General features: G+C 39.9%; 1 protein-coding gene across 1 annotated transcript in view; it reads left to right on the forward strand.

Moving 5' to 3' along the window:
- Nucleotides 1-21,511, forward strand: part of Ccdc25 (coiled-coil domain containing 25) — a 38,840-nt gene extending 17,329 nt beyond the window's left edge. The window contains exons 5-9 of the mRNA XM_047551262.1: nt 2,604-2,679; nt 6,987-7,090; nt 7,305-7,507; nt 15,157-15,202; nt 19,873-21,511. Of these exons, the coding sequence (XP_047407218.1) occupies nt 2,604-2,679; nt 6,987-7,090; nt 7,305-7,507; nt 15,157-15,202; nt 19,873-19,902 (459 nt within the window). The 3' untranslated portion in view covers nt 19,903-21,511. The remainder of the gene's footprint in view (nt 1-2,603; nt 2,680-6,986; nt 7,091-7,304; nt 7,508-15,156; nt 15,203-19,872) is intronic.
- Nucleotides 21,512-22,174: the final 663 nt, after the last annotated feature.

The raw sequence follows: 22,174 nt of genomic DNA on the forward strand, positions 1-22,174 counted from the left end.
GCTTAACCACTGAACCACATCCCAGCTCCTTTTATTTTTTATTTTGAGGTAGGGTCTTATTGAGTTATTGAGGCTGGCCTTAATCTACTTGCCTTAGCCTCCTAAGTCACTGGGATTATAGGTGTGCACCACTCTGCCTAGCACTGTTGAGGTTTTTGTTTTTTTTTTTTTTTTTTTTTGGTGCTAGGGATTGAACCTAGGGCCTTGTGCATGCAAGGCAAGCCCTCTACCAACTGAGCAATAGGCCCAGCCCCAGCCACACTGTTGAGGTTTTTGAGGACTGTATTGTAAAGGAAAAGAGGAGGATTGTGAACTTCATGCTGGAGCAAATTTCTGAATTCTCCTAGGTAATTCTTTGTGATCTGAAACTATGAAATTTTGAAAGAATCAAGTGCGGTGGTGTTACTGTGTCTCTTATTGGTACAGATTATTTTTTCCCTTTGGATTCTGCTGTTTCCATGTGGAAATAATTAGGTGAATCCACATTACCACCAGTTCTTTCTTGTTTGAATCGAGGTTCAATTGCAGTTTCTTTTAGAAACACATAATGTGCTCAGTTGGAAAATGTATGTTCCCTGAGGGACTTTTACTTAGTTTATTTCCTGCCATAAACATATTAGTCCCTGGTACTTAGTAGATACCAAGTATGTGTTGGAGATGCTCAAAACTAAGTGGTTGCAACCCAGCTGCAGCCAAAATACTGGATTTGAATACTGGCTGTACAGCTTATACCCTTGTGACTGAGCACATTACTTGACTTCCTGTTTCCTCCTTTGTGGGAGAGGCCTACTACCTATCCTGTTGGATCACTGTGGGGACTAAATGGCCCAGCCTTTCTTAAGGCACTTGGAATGTTTCATGGCACTGTATGCATTCATTGGGTTTTTTTTTGTTGAATTTAATTGAATTCATTCCACACCTTGAAGATCAGGAATATTCAGCTATGCTCTTTTATCGTCTCCTTTGATTTTGAAACCCATAGAGAAAGTTTAAAGGTTTCTTATCCCATTAACTGATGGCACAGAACCTACCATCAAAATTCTGGCCTTCACATATTGAAAGTACCTCGGACACTTTGGGCTCACTTCCTCTGATTTTATGTGGAGTGCTAAGCTGGATGATTTTTTCTTTTTTCTGTTTGCTCATATTATATTGGAAGTAGCAAAATAAAGATAGGAGATGGCTTTACTATCTGTGGACAACCATAGATAGTAAGAAGACATATTGGGACATAGTTTGATATCAGGTACCAAGAAACTATATGGTACAGCTAGAACTCCATAAGCAACCCAATCCTGGGGTTCATTTTCAGAGCATGGCTTTTAAACTGGATTCATCTCTCAGCTCCATCACCTACCAGACATGATCGGCCTTGGCCTTGCTACTTAACTTCACACCTTCTTGGCAGGGTGAGGATATTCCATCTATTTCATAGGACTGTTTACTCTACCTAGAACATAGTGAACACTCAAACTGTTGGCGTTTTTTAAAAAATCATCTTGACTTTATTTACTATGAAGTCAACTTCTGTGTATTTAATCAGTAACTATAACCCAGTGTAATGATCGATATTCATAATGAAGACACTGTGTCACTAAGATATTATTTCAGAATCCTCTATTTAAATGGTCTTGAAATGGAATGAGATGACTTGAAAGTAGTGGTAAAATCAGATCACTTATTTTGGGTCAAAATTTATATATTTAAGAAGTTTCCATTTAAAACAATTAAAATGAAAAAAGTTTGCCAGGCATGATGGCTCACACCTGTAATCTTAGCAACTCAGGAGGATTGCAAGTTCTCGTCTCAAGTAAAAAGGACTGGGGATGTAACTTTGTGGTAAAGCACCTCTGGTTCTATCCCTAGGACCAAGAAAGAAAATGAATATTTGAGTAACATAATGGAATAAGCTTAATTTATCTCCATATTTAGTTAGGTGGAACATTCATTCTCAAACAGGTATTTCTTTAATCTCATACCAAATAGGAACCAGTACTGAACTGATATCCACTTATGCTTACCTCTGACATACTTCTGCTTTCTTGAATTGTTCTTCAGTACAGGTAGAGAAAAAGGAAAGATTATCTTTGTTACTTCTCCCTCACAGTGACTGGCTAAGCTGTAGCACAGAAGCTTTGTTCCTAATTATGTTTGAGGGTAGAAAACCCACCAGATATTTGAGACCCAGAACTCTTGAGTTCTCTTTGAGAGGAACGTCGTGGAGACCTCACTCAGCCAGCAAGAGTTTGGGTTGTCAAAAATAGGCATCATTTTCCCACAGTTGCCAGAAGTAAGAATAAGAAGAGAACAAATATTACTCAGATATAATTACAGCTAATATTTCGACATCTGACTTTTTTTTATTTTATTGATTTATTTTCGACATATGATTTTTTTTCATATTACTATCTTCTCAAATTTAAATAAATATTCCCTTGATGGACATCATAAATTGACTTTGCTTTTCCGTGTTCTGTAATATAACTCAAGAGCCCCTACTTGTAGTAAACTCACACCTAGCAAGCAAGGCAGAAAGGCTATTTTAAGTGCTAGTATTTGTCAACAGCAAGGAAGTGGACCATTTGATTACTTTTGTGTTTCAGGGAGAGAAAATAGAAGACATTCCAAAGGAAGTACTGATGGACTGTGCCCACCTTGTGAAGGCCAATAGCATTCAAGGTCAGTTTTCCTAAGGTGTTTTTTGAATCAGCACTGACTTTCTGTGTCTGAAATAGATTACACCTCAGAGAACATGCAGTTGACTTGGTTTGCATCAAAGGACTAGCAGATGATATCTTTATAGTGGGTACAGTTTTGCTCTCTGTCAAAGAACTAAACTATCTCTCACCCCTCAAGTTTTCACTGTTCCAAGTCAGCTCTTTTTACTGTTTTCCTTGCCTTGGATAGAAAGAAGGATGTCTGGATCTGCCTACCCCAAAGATTATTTGTGAAAAGACTTTTGGAAATTTGGAATTGTTGACAGCTAAGCAAGAGTGATGTGTCTTGTGGCTTTATTTTTAAGGTGGATGTTTGTTTCCTTCATTTGTCATTAGATTCTGAAACTAGAATCTCTAAATCATACTTCCCTACTTTTTCTTTCTGTCTTCCTCCTGTGACATATTTTTTTTCTTTCTCTAAGTTGTGAAAGTGTCGAGTCAATTGATCTTGTTACCACTTCTCCCCAGAAAATCTTACTTAGTTGTTCTGGAATGATCCCTGAATATCACCATTTTTTACAAAACTTTCTGTAGCACCTGCTGGGGACAGTTAGCTTAAATGTTTTAGGGATGGCCTGGAGTACTATGCTTGGTACTTGTTTTATTTCTACTATATAAAATTTAATGTAGTGGTTAGTAAAGACCATAAAAGAAAGATTATTGGCAAGGGTGGCAGTTAAGAAGGTGAACTGGGAGGGTGGTGGTCTGCTAAGCATGTTTAAGCTCGTCGATCAGATTTTAGGAGTGGGACACAGACCTAGATAGCGTAGAGGTAACTTTGGTTTGATCTGAAATTGAGGGATGATCTGTACAGGTGGAAAGAAATACAGTTTGGGTGAAAGATAAACATGGGGCAGTTGTATAGCTGGTAACTGGTACCAGGGGTTGGCGATTATAGGACAAGCGCTGTCAACCATCCCCCTTCCCTGTCACTGAGACTGTATTTCTTGAATCTTAACTTGGGCAGCCTTAATAACAATTAGCCACCTAGCCAAAGGAGGTAGAATTCTTTCCTTATGGAGCCACTGATTTTCAACTCCATAAATCAACAAATTGTAATGAGTTTGAGGACATTCCATTTTATAAGTAGAATAGAATTTTCTTAGGTCTTCAGGGACTGGAATAAAAACAGTCATTACCTCTTTCCTCTGTATTCCAACCTTTTCACAAATCTTTGTCCCTCCTCATATCCTGGGCTAGCAGATGAACTTTTATTCAAAAGGCTGTGGACTCCTTATTCTTGGCTCAGCATCTTTTTCTTAGTCTCTTTATAGTTTACTAGTTGTAGAGAAAACAGAAAGAGGTCGTGACACTGTCTCTTCTGTCTCCTCCTCAGTCTTCCACAGTGATAGTTCGGCTAGCAGAAAAAGAACCTAAGCCCCAGGACCTCGCTTTCATAAGTCAGTAGCAGAGGATTTTGCTAAGGAATGAAATGGTCTTTGCTATAAGATTTGCTGAGGACATTTCTCTTGTGATACTGGTATTTTGTCCCTTGTTAATTGCCTTCATTGCTCAACACCAAGGAGGAAGTGGGAATTAAACTTCTTTGTTATCATAGAATCATCCTGTTCTGAGTCCTAGCTCTAGAATATAGGTCAGCTGGTTCTATATCACCTGGCAAATCCTACCAGGTTAAACTTCCTAAAAGCTTAGAATGTCTTTGCGACGCCCCTTCTGTCCAGGCTCCAGCTGGCGGCTGAGCATCTCTGGTCGACCACAGACTTCTTCCTTTCACAGGTTCACACTCTAGTCACAGGAAACGATAGTTGCTGTTTCCCACCTCCTGCCTTTGTTATGCTATTCCTTCTGACTCCTCAGGCATCCCTCCTTCTCAGCATCACACGATCAGATCCCAGCTAAGGTTCAAGGGGCATACAGCAGTCGTAGTAATAGTATAATTGCTAGCATTGATGGACTGTTAGTTATAGGACTGATCCTGCCCTGAAAACTTGACAGATTATTTATCAACCTTATTGAATTAGATGATTATTTTTATGTTGTAGATGAGAGAACTGAACTTAAAGAATAATAAGAAATTTGTCAAAGATCTCAGAGCTCTGCACTGTAATAAGACTCTCAAAAGACTTGAGTCTTTTGTCTTAGACCGGAGCTCTGGTTACCTTTGTGGTGATGTCTATCCCCTCTTCAGCTCTTGGTAGCCTTGAAGTTATTTATGTACTTATCTCCCTGCATTTAGGGTCTCAGAAGGTGGTCCATTGCCTGATTCATGTTTGTATCATGTGCCTGGCACATGGAAATTCTTTTTTTTTTTTTTTTTTAACTTTTTGTTTTGAAAACAATTTTTTCAAACCTACAGAAAAGTTGCAAGAAAAATACAATTCCCATATGCTCTTCACCTAGATTCACCAGTTTTTAAATTTTTCATATTTATTTGCTTTCTATATATATATATAATTTTACCATCAACTTTTTATTTTGGTGGTACTGTGGTTTGAACCAGGGATATGCTATCACCGACCTATATCCCCAGTCCTTTTTATTTTTTATTTTGAGACAGGGTCTTGCTGAGTTGCTGAGGTTGACCTCAAACTTGTGATCCTCCTGCCTAGGCCTCTCAAGTTGCTAGGGATACATATGTGCACTACTGTGCCTGGCATATCATTGACTTTATAGCTGGGCCATCTGAAGGAAAATTACAGACTTTATGACCTTTCAACATGTTATCTTTTAAGACCAAGGACATTGCCAGGCATGGTGGTGCATGCCTGTAATTCCAGCAACTCGAGGCTGAGGCAGGAGGATCATGAGTTCAAACCCAGCCTCAGCAACTCGGCAAGACCCTAAGCAATTCGGTGTGACTCTGTCTCTAAAAATATAAAAAGGGCTGGGGATATGGCTCGGTGGTTAAGTGCTCCTGGATTCAATCCCTGGTACCAATAGATAAATAAATAGATACATGTATGCATATATACGAAAGGGCATCATCTTAAATAGCTGCATTACAGTGATCAAATTCATGGAATTTTAACACGGATAGCATACAGGGTGTGGGGTTGCATGCCTGTAATTCCAGTTACTCAGAGACTGAGGCAGGAGGATTGCAAGTTCATAGCATGATTGGGTAACTTAATGAGACCCTTCAAAATGAAATAAAAAGGGCTGGGGGTATAGCTAAGTGGTAGAGCAGTTGCCTAGCATGCTCAAGGCCCTGGATTCAATCCCCAGTACTAAAAAACAAAACAAACAAAAAAAAAAAACCACACAACTGTTTCCTGACATATAGTCCATATGTAAGTTTTGTCAGTTTTACTATTATTCCTTTATATAGCCATTTTTTAAAATTTCTGATCCAGGATCATACAGTGTATTTAGCTGTTATAGCTCTGATCTCCCTTAATCTGGAGGTATCTCTTTGTCTATCAGTACTTTTAATGAGTGGGAATGTTGTGTAGTATCCCAGAGTTTGGGTTTGTCTGATGCATTCTGTTGATTAGAATTACAGTGTGCACTTGGGGGGTGGGCAGCAAGGAACTTCAAGGCACAGTCTGTATTTTTGAGCAGGAATAATGCACAAGTAAAGTTTTGCATGTTCCAGTGAAGTAGAACATGATTTCATTTTGCCCCATTTTTGGTGATGTTAACTTTGATCAGTTCGTAAGGTGGTGTTCATCAGCTTTCTCCAGTTGAATGCAGGGATTTAAACACTAAAGTGTACAGCTATCTGATGTGGAAGGGTGATGGAAAGCAGCAGACCAGAGAATCACAGGTGATTCTCATAGCTGCTGGGGCAGCTGCTGGGATAGAGGGCACCTGTGGTGGAGGTGGTGGTGGGATTTTTCAGAAGAGATTCAGAAAGCCATGGGGACTTTCTCAAAGTGGCACAACTAGTTTGCAGTATTGCCAGGATAGAATCCAGGTCTCTGGAATCCCATGCCATGTCCATGTATTGTTTCCTAACCTTTACTGACTCAAGGACTCCTTTGAGAATCTGAGGAAGTTTACTTGGGTCCTTTTCTTTCAAAAAATTCGCATGATAAATTTTGCTGTCAATTCCAGGAAGTTCTCACAAGTCCTTGAAGCTAATCCATGGACCCTTGTTTTCCATGGTAATATTTACGGTTGTGTTTTGTTTAATACCATTTGCCTTTTGTGGGTGGTTTTTGAAAAGCATTTTGTGGTTTGGAACAGTGGAAAGCTTATTCATCCTAAGCCATTTCCTGGGTTGGATGATGGCAGTTTGCAGTGGGTAAGGGGGTGCGTTGCTCAGTCTCATCCTGCCTGCGTGTTGAAGACAGTCTCTCTTGGCAGGCTGCAAGATGAACAACGTTAATGTGGTATATACGCCGTGGTCTAACCTGAAGAAAACAGCTGACATGGATGTGGGGCAGATAGGCTTTCACAGGCAGAAGGATGTAAGTGTTTGGCACCACTGCAGAAGGCGCATCCTGGCGCGGAGTGGAAACCCACCTATTCTGTCTGACTCCACTGTTGTTGAGGGCTGAGCATGATGTATGTTTCCTAAGGGAGTTAAACTGGGTTGCCAAACCCCTGGAAAACCACCCCTCTTCTGGTAGGAAAAAATAAATAAATAAATAAATAGTCCTTTTCCCCCTGTCTCTCTCACAGGTAAAAATTATGACAGTGGAGAAAAAAGTGAATGAGATCTTGAACCGATTAGAAAAGACCAAGTTGGAGCGGTTTCCAGACCTAGCTGCGGAGAAGGAAGGCAGAGACCGGGAAGAGAGGAATGAGAAAAAAGCCCAAATTCAGGAAATGAAAAGGAGAGAGAAAGAAGAAATGAAGAAGAAGAGGGAGATGGATGAACTTAGGTATGTTGGAGCTTTCTCATTGATGTTGACCTCAAAGATGTTGCTGATTTTGATCATGGATTAACTGTTAAAAATGATAAATTGGTGAATGAAAGAAGGATAGCAAACTCAGAGCCTTAAATGAATGAAAGCATTTATATTTACATGTTGGTCAAATGAATTTCATTTTATGGAGGTAGGATATGAGAGTATATGAAAGGAATAACATTTTATTAAGTAATCAATCATATGTTTTCTTTAGAGTTTAGTTTGTAAGTTTTTCAAAAAAGAAGAGATGATATAATGTTTTTTTGGTTGGGGGAGGGTGTGGTGGTACTAGGATTGAGCCCAGGGCTTTACACATGTAGCACGTACTCTTTAACAGTGAGCTACAACCCCAGCCTTTAAGAAGTATTTAATATTGACTATGCATTTCAAATACAGTTGTCTTGGCTCTAAAGGCCAGCACTAGAAACTCTGAAAACTGTGTTTTAAAATTTTTTTCTACATTTTTAAAGTTTAATTAATGTGATGAGACTGCTCCAGTGGTCTGCATTTTAAAACAATAGTTAGAATACACTTTGGCTCTTGAAGTACCAAGGCCATAAGAATACTACTACATTGGTCTTCTGTTGTTTCTGTAACAAGTTGCCACACAGTTAGTTGCTTAAAGCCATTTACTACATTATAATCCCATAGGTCAGAAGTCCAGTGAAGTTCTCATTGAACCAGTCAAGGTGTCAAGGGCTATATTTCTTTCTGGAGGCTCTAGGGGAGAATCTCCTTCCTTTTCTACCTTCTAGAAGCTGCCCTCATTCCCATGGCTTATGGCCCCTTCTTCCATCTTCAAAGCCAATGTCACTTTTTCCTCTCTGACCACTGCTTTCTCTGGTTTGAAGGCGTGATGCAGCTAGATTGGACCACCCATATAATCCATGATAATCTCCCTATTTTAGGGTTGTTAATCACACCTGCAAAGTCTATTGCCATACAAGGTTTTAGAGATTAGGGTGTGGACATTCTGGGATAAGGATCCGGAAAGGAATGTCTCTTTTTTTTTTTTTATATTAGGGATTAAACAGGGTGCTCTACCACTGAGCTACATTCCCAGTCTTTTTTATTTGTTATTTTGATACAGGATCTCACTAAGTTGCTCAGGCTGGCCTCTAACTTTCTATCCTCTGCCTCAGTCCCAGAGTTGCTAGGATTAAGCATGTGTTACTGCACCTTGCTGGGAGGGATGTCATCCTGCCTACCACCCTGAATCTATATAAATATATGCTTCTACACCGGAATAGGCCTCTCATTTTTCTTAGTTAAAGGAAATTAGTCTTCTGACATCAAGTCATAGAACTGGTAGATTTTCCATAGGTATTATTTGTGATATGTATACCAAAAAATAAAAATAAAAAAATAAAAGATATTGAGAACATATGTTGCCTTTGGGAATGGTATAAATCAGAAACCAGTTGTCCTGCCATGTCCTCACCCAGTTCCTTGGAATATCATGCAATCTTAGGTTATTGCATCAGAATGTAGTATTGTCATCATGTACCATTACTCATTAGTTGCATGTGTTCCTGTTGGGGGTTCTGCTAAGAAAGGATGATAAGCTTCATTTAAAATAGAATTTTCAAATGGAGAATTCTGGAAATGTTATCCTGAATTATAATTTGCTAACATGAGGCAAACTAATGCATAAATTTAAATGTATGATATGACTTGCAATTGTGAGCCGTCTTTGAGTTGTGAGAAAAGAAAAATGATTAACTCCATCAGTGTAGAAAAAATTTGAATTCTGAGTGATGCAGGATTTATAGTAGTTAATTCTTAGTTTGGAATGGGGAAAATCGAAAACATGGCTTTTGTGCCCTTTAAGATCTATCATCATTCTGTTTAGAGACAGTGATGTTATAAGAAATGTAGTATCAATTTATTTTTAACATTCAGTAAGAAAGGATCACTAACCTTCTTTAACATTTACCTTCTGCCCAGTGCTGTTCTAAGAATGCTTCATTGCATTGTCTCATTTATCAGGTAGATATTTTTGTTATCTGCATTTTATAGAAAAGGAAACAGTCTGAGAAGCAATTAAGTAACTTGCTCAAGGTCACATAGGGAGTTGGTTTCAGTCTTCTTTTCCAACCTGCATACATTGTTACATTCTTCTGCTCTCTATCCAACTCAGTTTTAAAGCAATATTTATTCAATATAAATCATTTAATTTATAGATGTTATAATTTGCCTAAAAATACACTCTTTTTTTTTTTTTTTCCTTTGACCCAAGGTATATGCTACTAAAATTTAGGGCATTTAGTGATTTTACTAGTTTCAGTGGTTGCAAAAAATTAAAAGAATCTATCTACTAAAAGTAGTCCTTGTATTTTCTGGGCTCTCTTCCATGGTGTCAACAACATTTAAAACATTTATATGAAGTTGGGGAGGTAGATTCTTAGTCATATTGAGAAAATTTTTGCTCAAAAGTTTCATCAGTCCCATTTTTGCTTAGTCACTAGTCACTTGTATTTTTTGATAGTCATCATGGACCTCAGAAAACCAAAAACACTTGGCATCCTTACTTCTGTTAAACATGCCACACAAACAGCTTCCAGTAGCGGGCTGCACGGGTGGAGGAGAGGAGGAGTGCTGCAATGTGGGAGTGGGATGCGGTAGCCAGGGGTCCTGTGCTGGGCACATGCAGAGCTGCAGCCTGCACACTTCACTCTGCAGCTTTGGTGAAGTTGCAGCAACAGGCTCTAAGCCTCTGCCTTTTAATACATTTGTAGTGCTACTAGCGCTTGAATTTCTGTTTTTGAATCTTCCAACCAAGAGATCAAATTCTGTATGTTACTTGTTTTATTTTAATCTTGTATTTTCTTATTTGGCTTTTTGTGTTATTGTACCAAATATTTTTTAACCTGAAAATCAAGCCCACCATGTAGATATCATGACCAGAAGAAAGAACTAACAGGGAAACATAATTAATGAAAAATGGATAGCAGATCAGACTTTGAAGCAGTTGCAACAAAGAGTGCGGACTATAGGCACCTGAGATAGAGATGTTATCAATTGGGAGTTTGGGAGATCAGATTTGAACTCAAACCTCTAGAGATTGAAGTGAGAGAAGTACAGGACCCATATAAATAAGTCACAGGTAAATATATCAGTTTGAACGTTGATTTGAACTTGGTTTTCAGGCAGATTACTTCTGCAAGGAGATTAATGTGTGAATAGTGTGTTAGTCAACTCTTTGTTGCTATGACTAAAATACCTGATAAGAACAACTTAAGGGAAAAAAAAGATTATTTTGGGCTCATGGTTTTGGAGGTTCAGATCAAGGTCAGTCAACTTTGATGCTTTGGGCTCGAGAAGAAGCAGAACTTCATGGTGGAAGTGTATGTATTAGAACTGCTTAGCTAATGGCACCTAAGAACCAGAAAGAACATGCACAAGGAGCCAAGGACTAGGGCTCACCCCCAGTGACCTGCTTCTTACTCCAGCCACCACCCTACCTACAATAACAACCCAGTAATTCATTCAGATTATTAATCCCATCAAATGGATCAAACCCCCCCCCCCCCCAGTTAAATTACAGCTCTTATGATGTGATCATTTCACAACTCTGAACATTCCTGCACTGCTACAGGAGCTTTTCAGGGAACATTTCCTGTCCAAACCACAATGAGTCGTCACAGCTAATAAGTGACAAGGTAGGAATTCAAACTCAAGTCTAATTCTGAAATCCATTGTATACCACTTGCCTTTGAGGCAAGGATGAATAGGTTGGCGAGGCCAGAGTCAGGGTCAGGTAAAAGAATGAAAAATTAAGTACATAGTAGAGTAACTTAAAAGATTTCATTTGATACAAAATGTTGTAGGTGATAAGGGGCCTTTATAGGTTCCTAGGATATGGAGAAGTAGTAGACTTATAGAATGAGATCAGTAACAACTTGCAGAAGAGGAAGCATTGAGGCTGCTGATTAAAAGAATGATTCAGCCTCATGAAGACGTGGCTGCTTTGCTTGTGCTTCCTTTTGTTTGTCTCATATGCACTGCTGCTGCTTTCTGTGAGCAACACTGTATGCACTACCTCTTCCTGTGAATCATAAGCTCCATCTGAGAAGTGCTGTGCATCGCTGCATCCCCTGGTGCAGGACAGTGGTTTGCACATAAAGTGAAGGAACAAGTAACCTAGATCAGCATACCTAAAACAGTGATTCTTAAAGCTGAGATCAGAACTTTCTTAGCTAGTTAAGAAGGACTGGGAGGAGTGCTCTAGACCCAGGGAACTCACATCTAGTGCAAAGACCCTGTATGGGAGGCAGCAAAGCAAAACACAGGACCAAAGTCCCATATCTAGAGCAGCAGTAATGAAAGGGGGTGTGGAGCAAGGCACCATTCCATGGAGGGCCTCTTTGGCCATGTGACATCATTGGAAGGTTTCAAGCAAGGATAGTGTTTTAGTCAGCCTTTTTGCTACTGTAACTAAAAGTCCTAACCAGAAGAGTTGTAGAGGAGGAAAAGTTTATTTGGGGGCTCATGGCTTCAGAGGTCTCAGTTCATAGGCAGCCAGCTCCATTCCTCAGGGCTTGAGGCGAGGCAGAACATCATGGAGGAAGAGGAAACAGAGAGAGACTCCACATGCCAGAGACAGAATATCCAAAGGCACGCACCCAATTCCCACCTCCTCCAGCCTTCAGTTACCACTCAGTTAATCCCATCCAGGGGTTAATTCACTGATTGGGTCAAGACTCCCATAACCCAGTTATTTCTCTAAACCTTGCTCACACATGAGCTTTTGGGGACACCTTACATCCAAACCATGACAGGTAATACAGTGATTATTGGTGAGGTCACTTTACTGATCTGATTGTAAAGGGAACCAGAGTGGGTGTGTGTCGCCGCCCAAGGCAATTTGTCACTGCCTGCAGCAACACTTTGCGCGGGTATAGAGCATAGAGGGAACTGAGGTTTGCTTGCTTTAAGAGAGAGAGAGAGAGAGAGAGAGAGAGAGAGAGAGAGAGAGAGAGAGAGAGAGAGGTTTTGCATGAGAGAAAGACTTTGCTTAAGAGAGAGACTACACTTTCAGAAATCCATGTCTTCTCAGTTTTACTGCTGCTTCTTAAAGGTGCGTCCTGCATCCTGTGAACTAAGGGTCCGTCTACCTAAGGTGCCTTAGGGATGTGTCCCGCGTACTGCAATCTGTGATCTGCAACCTAAAGATGTGTTCTCAGTTCTCCGCTCTCCGCTCTTCGATCTATCTTCCACCGCTGCCCCTACTTGCTGTTTCTCTCTGCTTGCCGCTTCTTCTTCCTTTCTGCTAATGGCTTCTCTGTTTCTTTCTGCTAGCTGCTCCTCTTACTGTCGCTCCTTACTCCTTGTCACTTTTCTTTGCCTGCTGCTGCTCCTTGTCACTTTTCTCTGCCTGCTGCTGCTCTTTCTCTACTACCTACTGTCCGCTTATATTCCCTCCAAGAGGCGGAGGGCGGAGCCACGCCAGTTGAGATCAGGGGAGGAGCCAGCTGCCCAATCATGAGCAGGCGCAAGCAGGAGCACTTGAGAACACCTGTGCACGCGTACCTTCAGTGTGATCAAAACAGCTTCTGGCTAGCTGCCAGGCGCCATCTTCGGCGAGTTCGCATGGCATAACCCCCAACAGGTGTGGATAGGCGTCAAGTGATTGGCAGTTGTTCGCATCACAGGTTGGTATCTTGGACTGTGGTGGTGATATGGAAGTGGAGAGGAGCAATGAGAGGTAAGAGAGTAGGTAAAATGATAGAATTGGATTATAGGTTGGGTTGAAGGGAGGGACTCAGAATGATTCCTAGGTTTCTGTTTTGAAGTGGAATAGAAAATACTGCCATTCTTGGAGCTACGAACCAATGGAAAGAAATTGTTTTGGGTAGGTGTGCAGATTATGAGTTAGATATAGACTTAGGAATCTGAAGATACCTTTGAGGCGTGCAGAAAGGTATCAGAGAGGCAGCTGGATTAATGTGATGGAGCTCAGAGAAATGAATGTATGTGTTACTTTCAGAGAGATGGGATTTGTAACCAGAAGTTCTTCAGCCTGGCACCTGGGTATGTTCTGATCTTCACAGTGATTTTAAATGCAACCAGGATTGAGCTTCTCTGCTCTAACCACTTTTTCTTTAAATCATTGTGTCTTTCTCTTTGTGTTCATGCTCTTGTTGATCTTGCCTGTTTTGTTTATTCATATGGAAACCATGGACTTCTACAGGCTCAGCTAATCTTTCTCTGAATGCCTCCCAGCTCATTCTCTTAACCATGTTGTAACCAGTTCTTCTTTCTGGTTTCCAGTTTTCACTGTCTGCAGTTCGTGTTGACTTGTGTGTCACCATCACTTCAGGTGAGGGGCAGCATGTCCCAAACAACGCACATCTTCTCATTGCTCTCATTTGCAAGATCCTTTTTTCAAGTCACCCACACTAGAAACCTTGATGTCTTCATTCATTTCTCTCCTATTTATCTTTTCTTGCCCTTGTAGCTATTACAACAGTGGATCATTCCATCCATTTGAGGTATTACAGTAGGCTGGATGGGATGAGTGGGAGTTTGGGAGGCAGACCTGGGCTCAAAACCCATCTTCATCTTTCTTGCCTCTGCTTCCTGTAATACTCTCTGCCTTATAATATGGTTGTGGGCTTAGTTCTGACTTACGAAGCACTTAATTCATTTCTTAACAGAAAGAGGATATTTAGTAAATGGCAAATACTTGTATTGTTAACTGGTCTTCTTGCCTTAACATCTCTTCTCCTCCATCCACTCTATTTCCTGAAGATTCCTTTTTTAAAAACTGGCATTATATGTTACACTTTTCCTTGTGACCTTTTTGAGGTAACTTATTTCTCCTTCCAGTAAGTTCCTTCAGGGCTGGACTTTATTGCAGTCATCATTTTGTGTGTTCTCCCTGTCCCGTTCTCCAGTGAGACTTTGCGCAGGGTCTTACACACTGTGAATATTTAATAAGTACTTGCTGAATCTTGTTATGCCTTTCCTCTGCTCAGTCCTGTATATGGCTTCTTGCTGATCACGTCATGTTTACTCACACTCCTAGGACAACATAATTGGGCCCCTATGTCTAGCCTGATTTGCCACTGCTTTGTTTCCAGACTTCACTGGAGTCAGTTTGAACCTCAACGTGTCATTATAAATACCACCTCTTTGCCTTAGCTTATCCCCGTCTCTAGATCTGTAATGCCCCCTCACTCAACCTGCCTACTCATCAGGCTTCTGCCTCAACTGTGAAGGTTACCCTGACAGTTCCTGCCCACTCTGTGTGTTCTCTCCTTTGTATTTCTGTAGCATTTACAGTTTGGACTGTGTATTTTGGCAGTGCATCACACATGTTCTTGACCATAGGTGAATCTCCCCCTCTAAGGAATAGGAATAATACCATCTACTTCACAGAGTTGTGGAAGTGACATGAGTCAAGTGAGAAAGCTCTTGGTAAACTGAAATGCTGTGTCCATCTTAGTTATTGTTCATAGACATTCATCCTTTTAATGTTGCGATCTTGTTGAGGACAAGGATTATATCTAAAAACTATTTTGTTTCTTTCTGAAGCCCCTTGGCAGTGCTTGATATGTGGTAAATGTTAATAAAATGCTTGTTATCTCAGTAACCTTATTTTAAATGTTTTCTTCTAGGAGCTATTCATCATTAATGAAAGTTGAGAATATGTCTTCAAATCAGGTATGTTAAAGTTATTTGCACTAATGTGTGCCTTGAAATAATTCACTGAGGCTTTTAATAAGGTGTAGTGAGTTTTTTATGGTGTTGCAGATTGTTCACTGTGATTGCCAACTAGTGTGCTCACTTGGGCTGGATCTGTTAAGCATTGCCCCTCCTCCCTTGGAGACCTTCTCATGTTTTGTTTGGTTTAGTTACCTCATGATAAGAGATTGTTAAGTTACCTCATGATAAGAGATTGTTATACCTTATCTACTGTGAAGTGCAGGTCTACTAGTATTATATGATATATTAATCAGCTCTCCAGTACTATAACAAAATATTTAAGATAACCTAAAATATGGAAAGGTTTATTTTGATTCACAGTTTTTGGAAGTTTCAGTCCATGATTGGTTGGCATAAGTACTTAATGGTTGGAGTGGGTGGTAGAACAAGCAAAGAGGCCTGGGATCCCAGTATCCCTTTCAAGGCACACTCAATAACCTAACTTCTTCTCATGAGGTGCTGCCTCTTAAAGGTTCCACTGCCTCTCAGTAGCACAATGGGTTGGGACCAACCCTTTAACACATGGGCTTTTGGGGGACATGCCTACTACAGTGCAGGACTTTTTTTTCCCCCTTCTTTTCTGTTTGTAGGACTGCAAAAGTGCCTTTACTTATTAATGTTTTTCTGTTAATTTGACTATAGATTCTATATTGTAATTGAGTTAAAACAAAATTATCACCTTCAATTAAAGATAAAAAGTACTGACCCTCAGATCTTTCACTGTAGCCTAAGTGACAAAAAATGTCGACCCATAGCATAATACTAAAAAAATCTTTTTTGGTAGGGAGAGGGTACCAGGGAATGAACTCAGGAAAACTCAACCACTGAGCCACATCCCCAGTCCTATTTTTTGTATTTTATTTAGAGACAATCTCACTGAGTTGCTTAGTGCCTCGCTTTTGCTGAGGCTGGCTTTGAACTCTCGATCCTCCTGCCTCAGCCTCCCAAGCCACTGGGATTACAGGTGTTCGCCACTGCGCCCAGCCTAGAGGAATATTCTTAACATCCACATCTAATTATTTTATTGGAACTGCATCAGAGATATCTTGTCCTTGAGGACTGTCTTTCTCAAAATTTATGTTGAAGTGTCCAGAGAGGTAGCGTAATTTAGCTGTTACTGAACAGTCTTTGCAGAAAATGAAACCATCCAGATGTATTTCAGATATTCTGGGTATTACAACATAGTTTTAAAAAGCATGCTTTAGATCTATGTTATCCAATACACTAACCACTAAATGCATGTGCTATTTAAATTTAAATGAATTAAAATTAAATTAAAACTTGAGGCCCATAGTAATACAAGATACCTGTGCTAGGGGCTACCAAGTCAGCACAGACAGAACTTTTCCATTGTTGCAGAAAGTTCTGCTAAGCAGCTCTCCTTCCCTTAAAGACCAACTAGTCCAACCTCAGATTTAGTGCATGAATTGGAATGGATAGGATTTTGTTTGTATCTAATTTTCTTTCAGGCATGTATGAAAGCAACATCCTTATTCCCACCTCTTTAAAGAACTAAATTTATGAGTATCCTTTGAATCTGAGATGTATCTTTATAGTTTATTCCTGAACAATTCCAGAATAGCATTTTATAATTCAGCAGAACACTGCAGAAGATTTAAACTGCCATTTACTAGTTGGGTAAACCTGACAAAGTTATTTAACCTCTCTAAAGGAGTTTTCCTCATCAGTGAAATGGAGACATTAGCTCATGGGGCTGTTCTAAATTTAAACAAGTATATATGTGTGAAAATCTTTCTGGATTTAATCACTGCTTAAGTAGTCATTGTTAGTCCTTAAGTTAAATATAATACTCTAATCTTTGCTGTGGTTATTATTACTTAAAATATTAGTTAGAGGCTACTACTTAGTTTTCTATTAGTTAGAGGCCACTTTCTACTAGAAATCTGACCCCCACATTGTTATGATCTTAGACATTTTTATTCCCATCATCATGGATTTTAAATTTGGATATTGTTGTGGAGTTGAGAAATACACACACACACACATGCACACACGCACGCATATACACATTGGTGTCTTTTGGAATCTGTGGGACAGTGATTCCAAGACCTCTGCAGATACTGGAATCTAGAGTTGCGTAGGTCCCTTGTGTAACAGCAAAGTATTTTCATATAACATATGCAATCTTCCCATATGATTTAATTACTCATATCTAATACAATGTAAATTCTATGTAAATAGTTGTTATACTACATTGTTGAGGGAATAAGGGAAAAAAATACCTGTACATGTTCAACATTTCAGTATAGTTGAATTAAAAAAAAAATTCCATTTGCATTGATTGAATACACAGATATGGAACTCACAGATATGGAGAGCCAACTGTATACATTGATACACAAATACCATCTGATTAACAACAAATGTTAAGAGCAGCAGAGCTAGGAAATTGGATTTGTAGACCAAAAGATTAACCCTTTGCCCTCCTCATCGTCTACTGCTGTGTCTGAGCTGGTTTTAATTAAGTTCAGGTGCCCAAGGAAACTGGCACTGTTATTTTTATTTTCTATTAGTGGGGAGGGCTCTTGCAGCTTCCCCACGCTTCAAAAGGATTGGCTTTGGTTCTCCTTAAAACTGTCTCCTCTTGGAGGATACAGGCCTCTTGTGATCAACTCTGGCAGCATGATCTGTTAATTTTGAGTTAAAGCTGGGTGTTTGTGTAAGCTAGAACTGGATTTTTAACTTAGCTTGTTCATCAGGAAGAATGTAGACTTTCACCATGAAGTTTTTTATTTTGAATCTTTGGTCTCTGTTTAGAATAATTCTCACCAATTTATAATTTCTTTTAAATCTTCATAAATTTGGAATTGGGAACTAAAAACAATTACTTTTAACATTATTTCGTTTATCAATTTTAGTGATGAGAAACGTATTTGGGTTTTTTTTTGGGTTTTTTTGTTTGTTTGTTTGTTTCCTTGCTGTACTGGGTACTGAATGCAGGGTGGGCACTCTACCACTGAACTGTATCCCCAGACCTTTTTTAAAATATTGAGATAGGGTCTCACTAAATTCCTAGCCTGGCCTTGAACTTGCCGTCCTCTTGCCTCAGCCTCCTGAGTTATGGGAATTATAGGCTTGTGCCACTGTGTCTATCTAAGAAACCTATTTGTTATATTGAAAAGCATATTGACTCAAAGTAAAAGGAATCTAAAATGGAAAAGTTGTCCAAATAAAGTCTTGGAACTCAGGTATATGTTAAAAATTACTATGATCGCAGACATGGGCTCTTAGATACATGGGAACTCTTGCAGACCTGACTCAGAGCCTGTAGGAGGGACTAATGCACTTTCATTGTCACTGACCTGGATCCCTTTGTTGCGCTGCTCATCCTTAGTGGCTGGGTTGGAAAGCTGAAGCCTGAAGATGTATGATGACCCTTTCAGACATAGCTGCTGCTGCTGCTGCTGCAGTAACTTCTTTAGGATAGATAGAACACAAACAGTTGTCTGCTCTTTGTACAGTTATCTGAGACACTTTGTGGCCTCAGTTTCTTATGCTAATGGAAGAAAAGCACAGAAAGAGCCACTGAATGAAACTGAAAATAAAGCCAGACTGCACCAAAACCATTGTTTTCCACCTGTGTCCTACATCCCCACTGTCTCTAACAGAGGATGTCAGAGAAGAGAAGGGCATGTGTAAGCCTCCGTCCTGTCCTTGTCTCTAGCAATCCTGGTGTCAAGCAACAAAGGGGCAGGAGATGAAACAGCCTTGGTGCCCAGGTGGTACACAAGCAGAAGACAGGCTGTCAGTGAGACTGGCAGTAAAGGAGCAGAGCCCACCTCTGGGCGTGGCCTGGAGTGCTTGTCTGCACCACACAAGAAAATTGATCCTGTACTCTGTATGCCATCACATAAGGTTCTCTTAATAACTTGGCAAGCCAGCTAACTTGGTAACTAACTTATATATGACTTCCTGTGGATTTTTATTGTGAAAAAAGGGAAAAATCAAAACCATTTTGGAAAATCACAGATCTGACAATCTTGAGGCTCAAAATACCTGGAATTTAGGCCACAATTATTTTGCATAGTGGCAGCGTTGTTGGCGTAAAGGTTTCAAAGCATGTTTATTTGTATATTTGTTGAAGGATTAGATATGTTCTCTTTTTTAAATTTTATTGTATGTATTTAAGATATACAATGAGATATTATGGGATATGTATAGATGGCAAAGTTCCTATGGTGAAACAAATTAATGTATCTGTCATCTCAGTTACCTATTTTTTAAAATATGGGATTCATGCTAAGTGAATAGATTTTAGCTTCTCTTACACAAAAATTGCATTTTTTTATCTTCACATTCATTACACCCTGTACTAGGTCAGATTGGCCTTACTTCATACTTTGGAAATCATGGTAACTTGTTGCTGTGAATCAGTCCATGCAGTGACACCTTAACAAGTATGCCTGCTAATGCAGCTGTTCCAGGGAACTAATAAAGATGGACAAGAAGTGATGAGTGAATTTAGTTATTTTACATTTTACTTCTGTACCCTGAGATTGATTGGAGATAAGAAGGAGGCTTGTCAGTTAAGATTATACTTGTGAATTTGAAATGTTGAGTTACTTATTTTTGAGAATGTTATGGTTTCACTTTTTTGTTTCCTACAGGATGGCAATGATTCAGATGAGTTCATGTGAGAGGAGAAAAGGACTTTTGAAAGACATGAATGCAGAGACCATTGCGGACCTTGTGATTTCATCTGTGTTCTAAATTATAAAAAACAAGCAACCAAAATTCTGCCTTCATTCTACAGAGATATTATTCATTTTGGAGTTTAAAAAAATCATTTTTTTTTGCTGACAGAAAAAGAACAGATATATATATTATAGTTGAACTTAAAGACAGCTTATAACTTTAGGAAAACAAAAATATTTTTGCCAGAACACGTCTCAGTACCTCATGAAAGCTGACTGCCCTTGTTCTTGAGATAGACTTTAGAATGAACCAACTCTGAAAAGTATTTTTGTGGCTGTGGTCCATCCCTGAAAACAGATGTCTTGAAATGCTTTTCATATCCTAAAATATCTTCACTTCTGTTAAGAAGAATGTGTTGGTAGGCAATTCAGGCCAAGATTCCCCTGGTTTCCTGATTACAAAAGCAGGGTTTTGAAGATGATAGTGATATTTGAAAAGGTTGCTTGCTTCAATATTCTTGTTCCCTCGTGTTGTGGAGTCTAATAGTGTAGTTATCCTCAGCTTGTCCCAGCTTCTTTGTCCTCCCTTTCTTGGAGTAAAGGCCTTTATCTTAGTACCATCATATTGAAAGAAGTAGTTGGTCTTAATAAGATTTGGGCCTTGTGGAGGTTGTTATCTGAGCACCAAGTAACCCAAGCTACAGGGTGACAACTTCTAGGCTCCAGAGCCGTTTCGCTATACTGAGGGAGACTGGAAGGCTGCTCTGAGTGGAATGGGAGATATAGGTTATCTGATTTTTGTCTTGAAATACAACATGAAGCAAAAGTGCACACTGAATTATCAAGAATTTCCCTAGCCAGCCAAGTAATTTGTTTCCTTACCTTGAAATAATATTTATTTTTGAGTTGTAACCCCTGAGGTTGGATCTCTCAGTTATAGGCTACTAACTTAGCTAGCATTATTACTCATCTGAAACACTTGCTATCCATTGTGATTCTGACCAGAAGATACTTTTTTTTTGGGTACTTGGGATTGAACTCAGCACTCAACCACTGAGCCACAACCCCAGCCCTATTTTGTATTTTATTTAGAGACAGGGTCTCACCAAGTTGCTTAGCACCTGCTCGCTGTTGCTGAGGCTGGCTTTGAACTCGCCATCCTCTTTCCTCAGCCTCCCGAGCCACTGGGATTACAGGCATGCACCACTGCGCCCAGCTGGAAGATAACCTTTTTATTGCTGCACGTGAGGCAACTCCTGAAGGAAGAGACAAACTAAAACAGTGAAAGAGCCTGTAGGATAGCCCGCTTGCAGATTGTAACACCCAGAACCCTGCCTGGTGCTGTTATTCTAACCTAACAAAAAGTGACTTGGCAAACCTTGTAGCTGTCTAGCACTCTGGAAGTGTGGATAAAACCAGAAGACATTTCCTTTTGTTCTAGGTTGGTGTGTGGGGTTGAGCTGAAAAATCCTGAGGCATAACTCATTGGCCAAATTTTGAGGGGTATGAAAGACAGCACCAGACGTCAGTGTGTGGGAGTGTGTGTCTAATGTTTTAGACTGGAATTCTGCAATTAAAAAAATTATAATAAAGTATCATTTTTTTAAATCTGGAAGGACTTGCTTGTTATAAAGGGGGCATCCCCCATCCCCAGGCTGATTATGAGGTTGATTTGCTGTTAAAAAAAAAAAAAAAAAAAAAAAAAGCATTAATTGAGTGTGCCAGGCAAGAACTCTACTGCTGAGCTGCAGCATTGACCCCCCCAGACTGATTCTGGCAAGTTCTGTAAGGGTATCCTTGTCCATGGGTAAATGCCTGTGTCCCCCAGATGCCACTGGGTCAGAAGAGATGACCTTTCTCAGACACTTTGGTTTGAGGGAACTAGTGACTGTGCTGCAGCCATCCTCAGAGCTCCTGGCTGGCCAGTACAGCACTCCGAACGTGGCATCAGGCTCTTCGGAGAAGGCTGCCTCCAGCATCCTCCAGCATTGCTAGTCCCCACAGCCTTCTGCCTCTGCAGTACCTGTCTACCCCACACTGCAAAGTGCAGGTGGAGCTTCTGAGGAGTTCTTCTCTTTAATAGAGGTCCAGAGTCCCAATATTTCAACAGTTTGGGACTCTTGTCTTATAGGGCCTCTTCTGAATTCTTCGTTGAATTCCTGGCCCTCACCTCCAGCTGTGCTCTGCTGATTCCCCTTTGCCTCTCTCTCCGCCCATATCATTTTTCTTCCCATTCCCTTGGTCCCAGGAAAAAAACAAGGATTCTTTTCTTTCC

The sequence above is a fragment of the Sciurus carolinensis genome, chromosome 4, assembly GCF_902686445.1.
Source record: "Sciurus carolinensis chromosome 4, mSciCar1.2, whole genome shotgun sequence".
NCBI classification, from domain to species: Eukaryota; Metazoa; Chordata; class Mammalia; order Rodentia; family Sciuridae; genus Sciurus; species Sciurus carolinensis.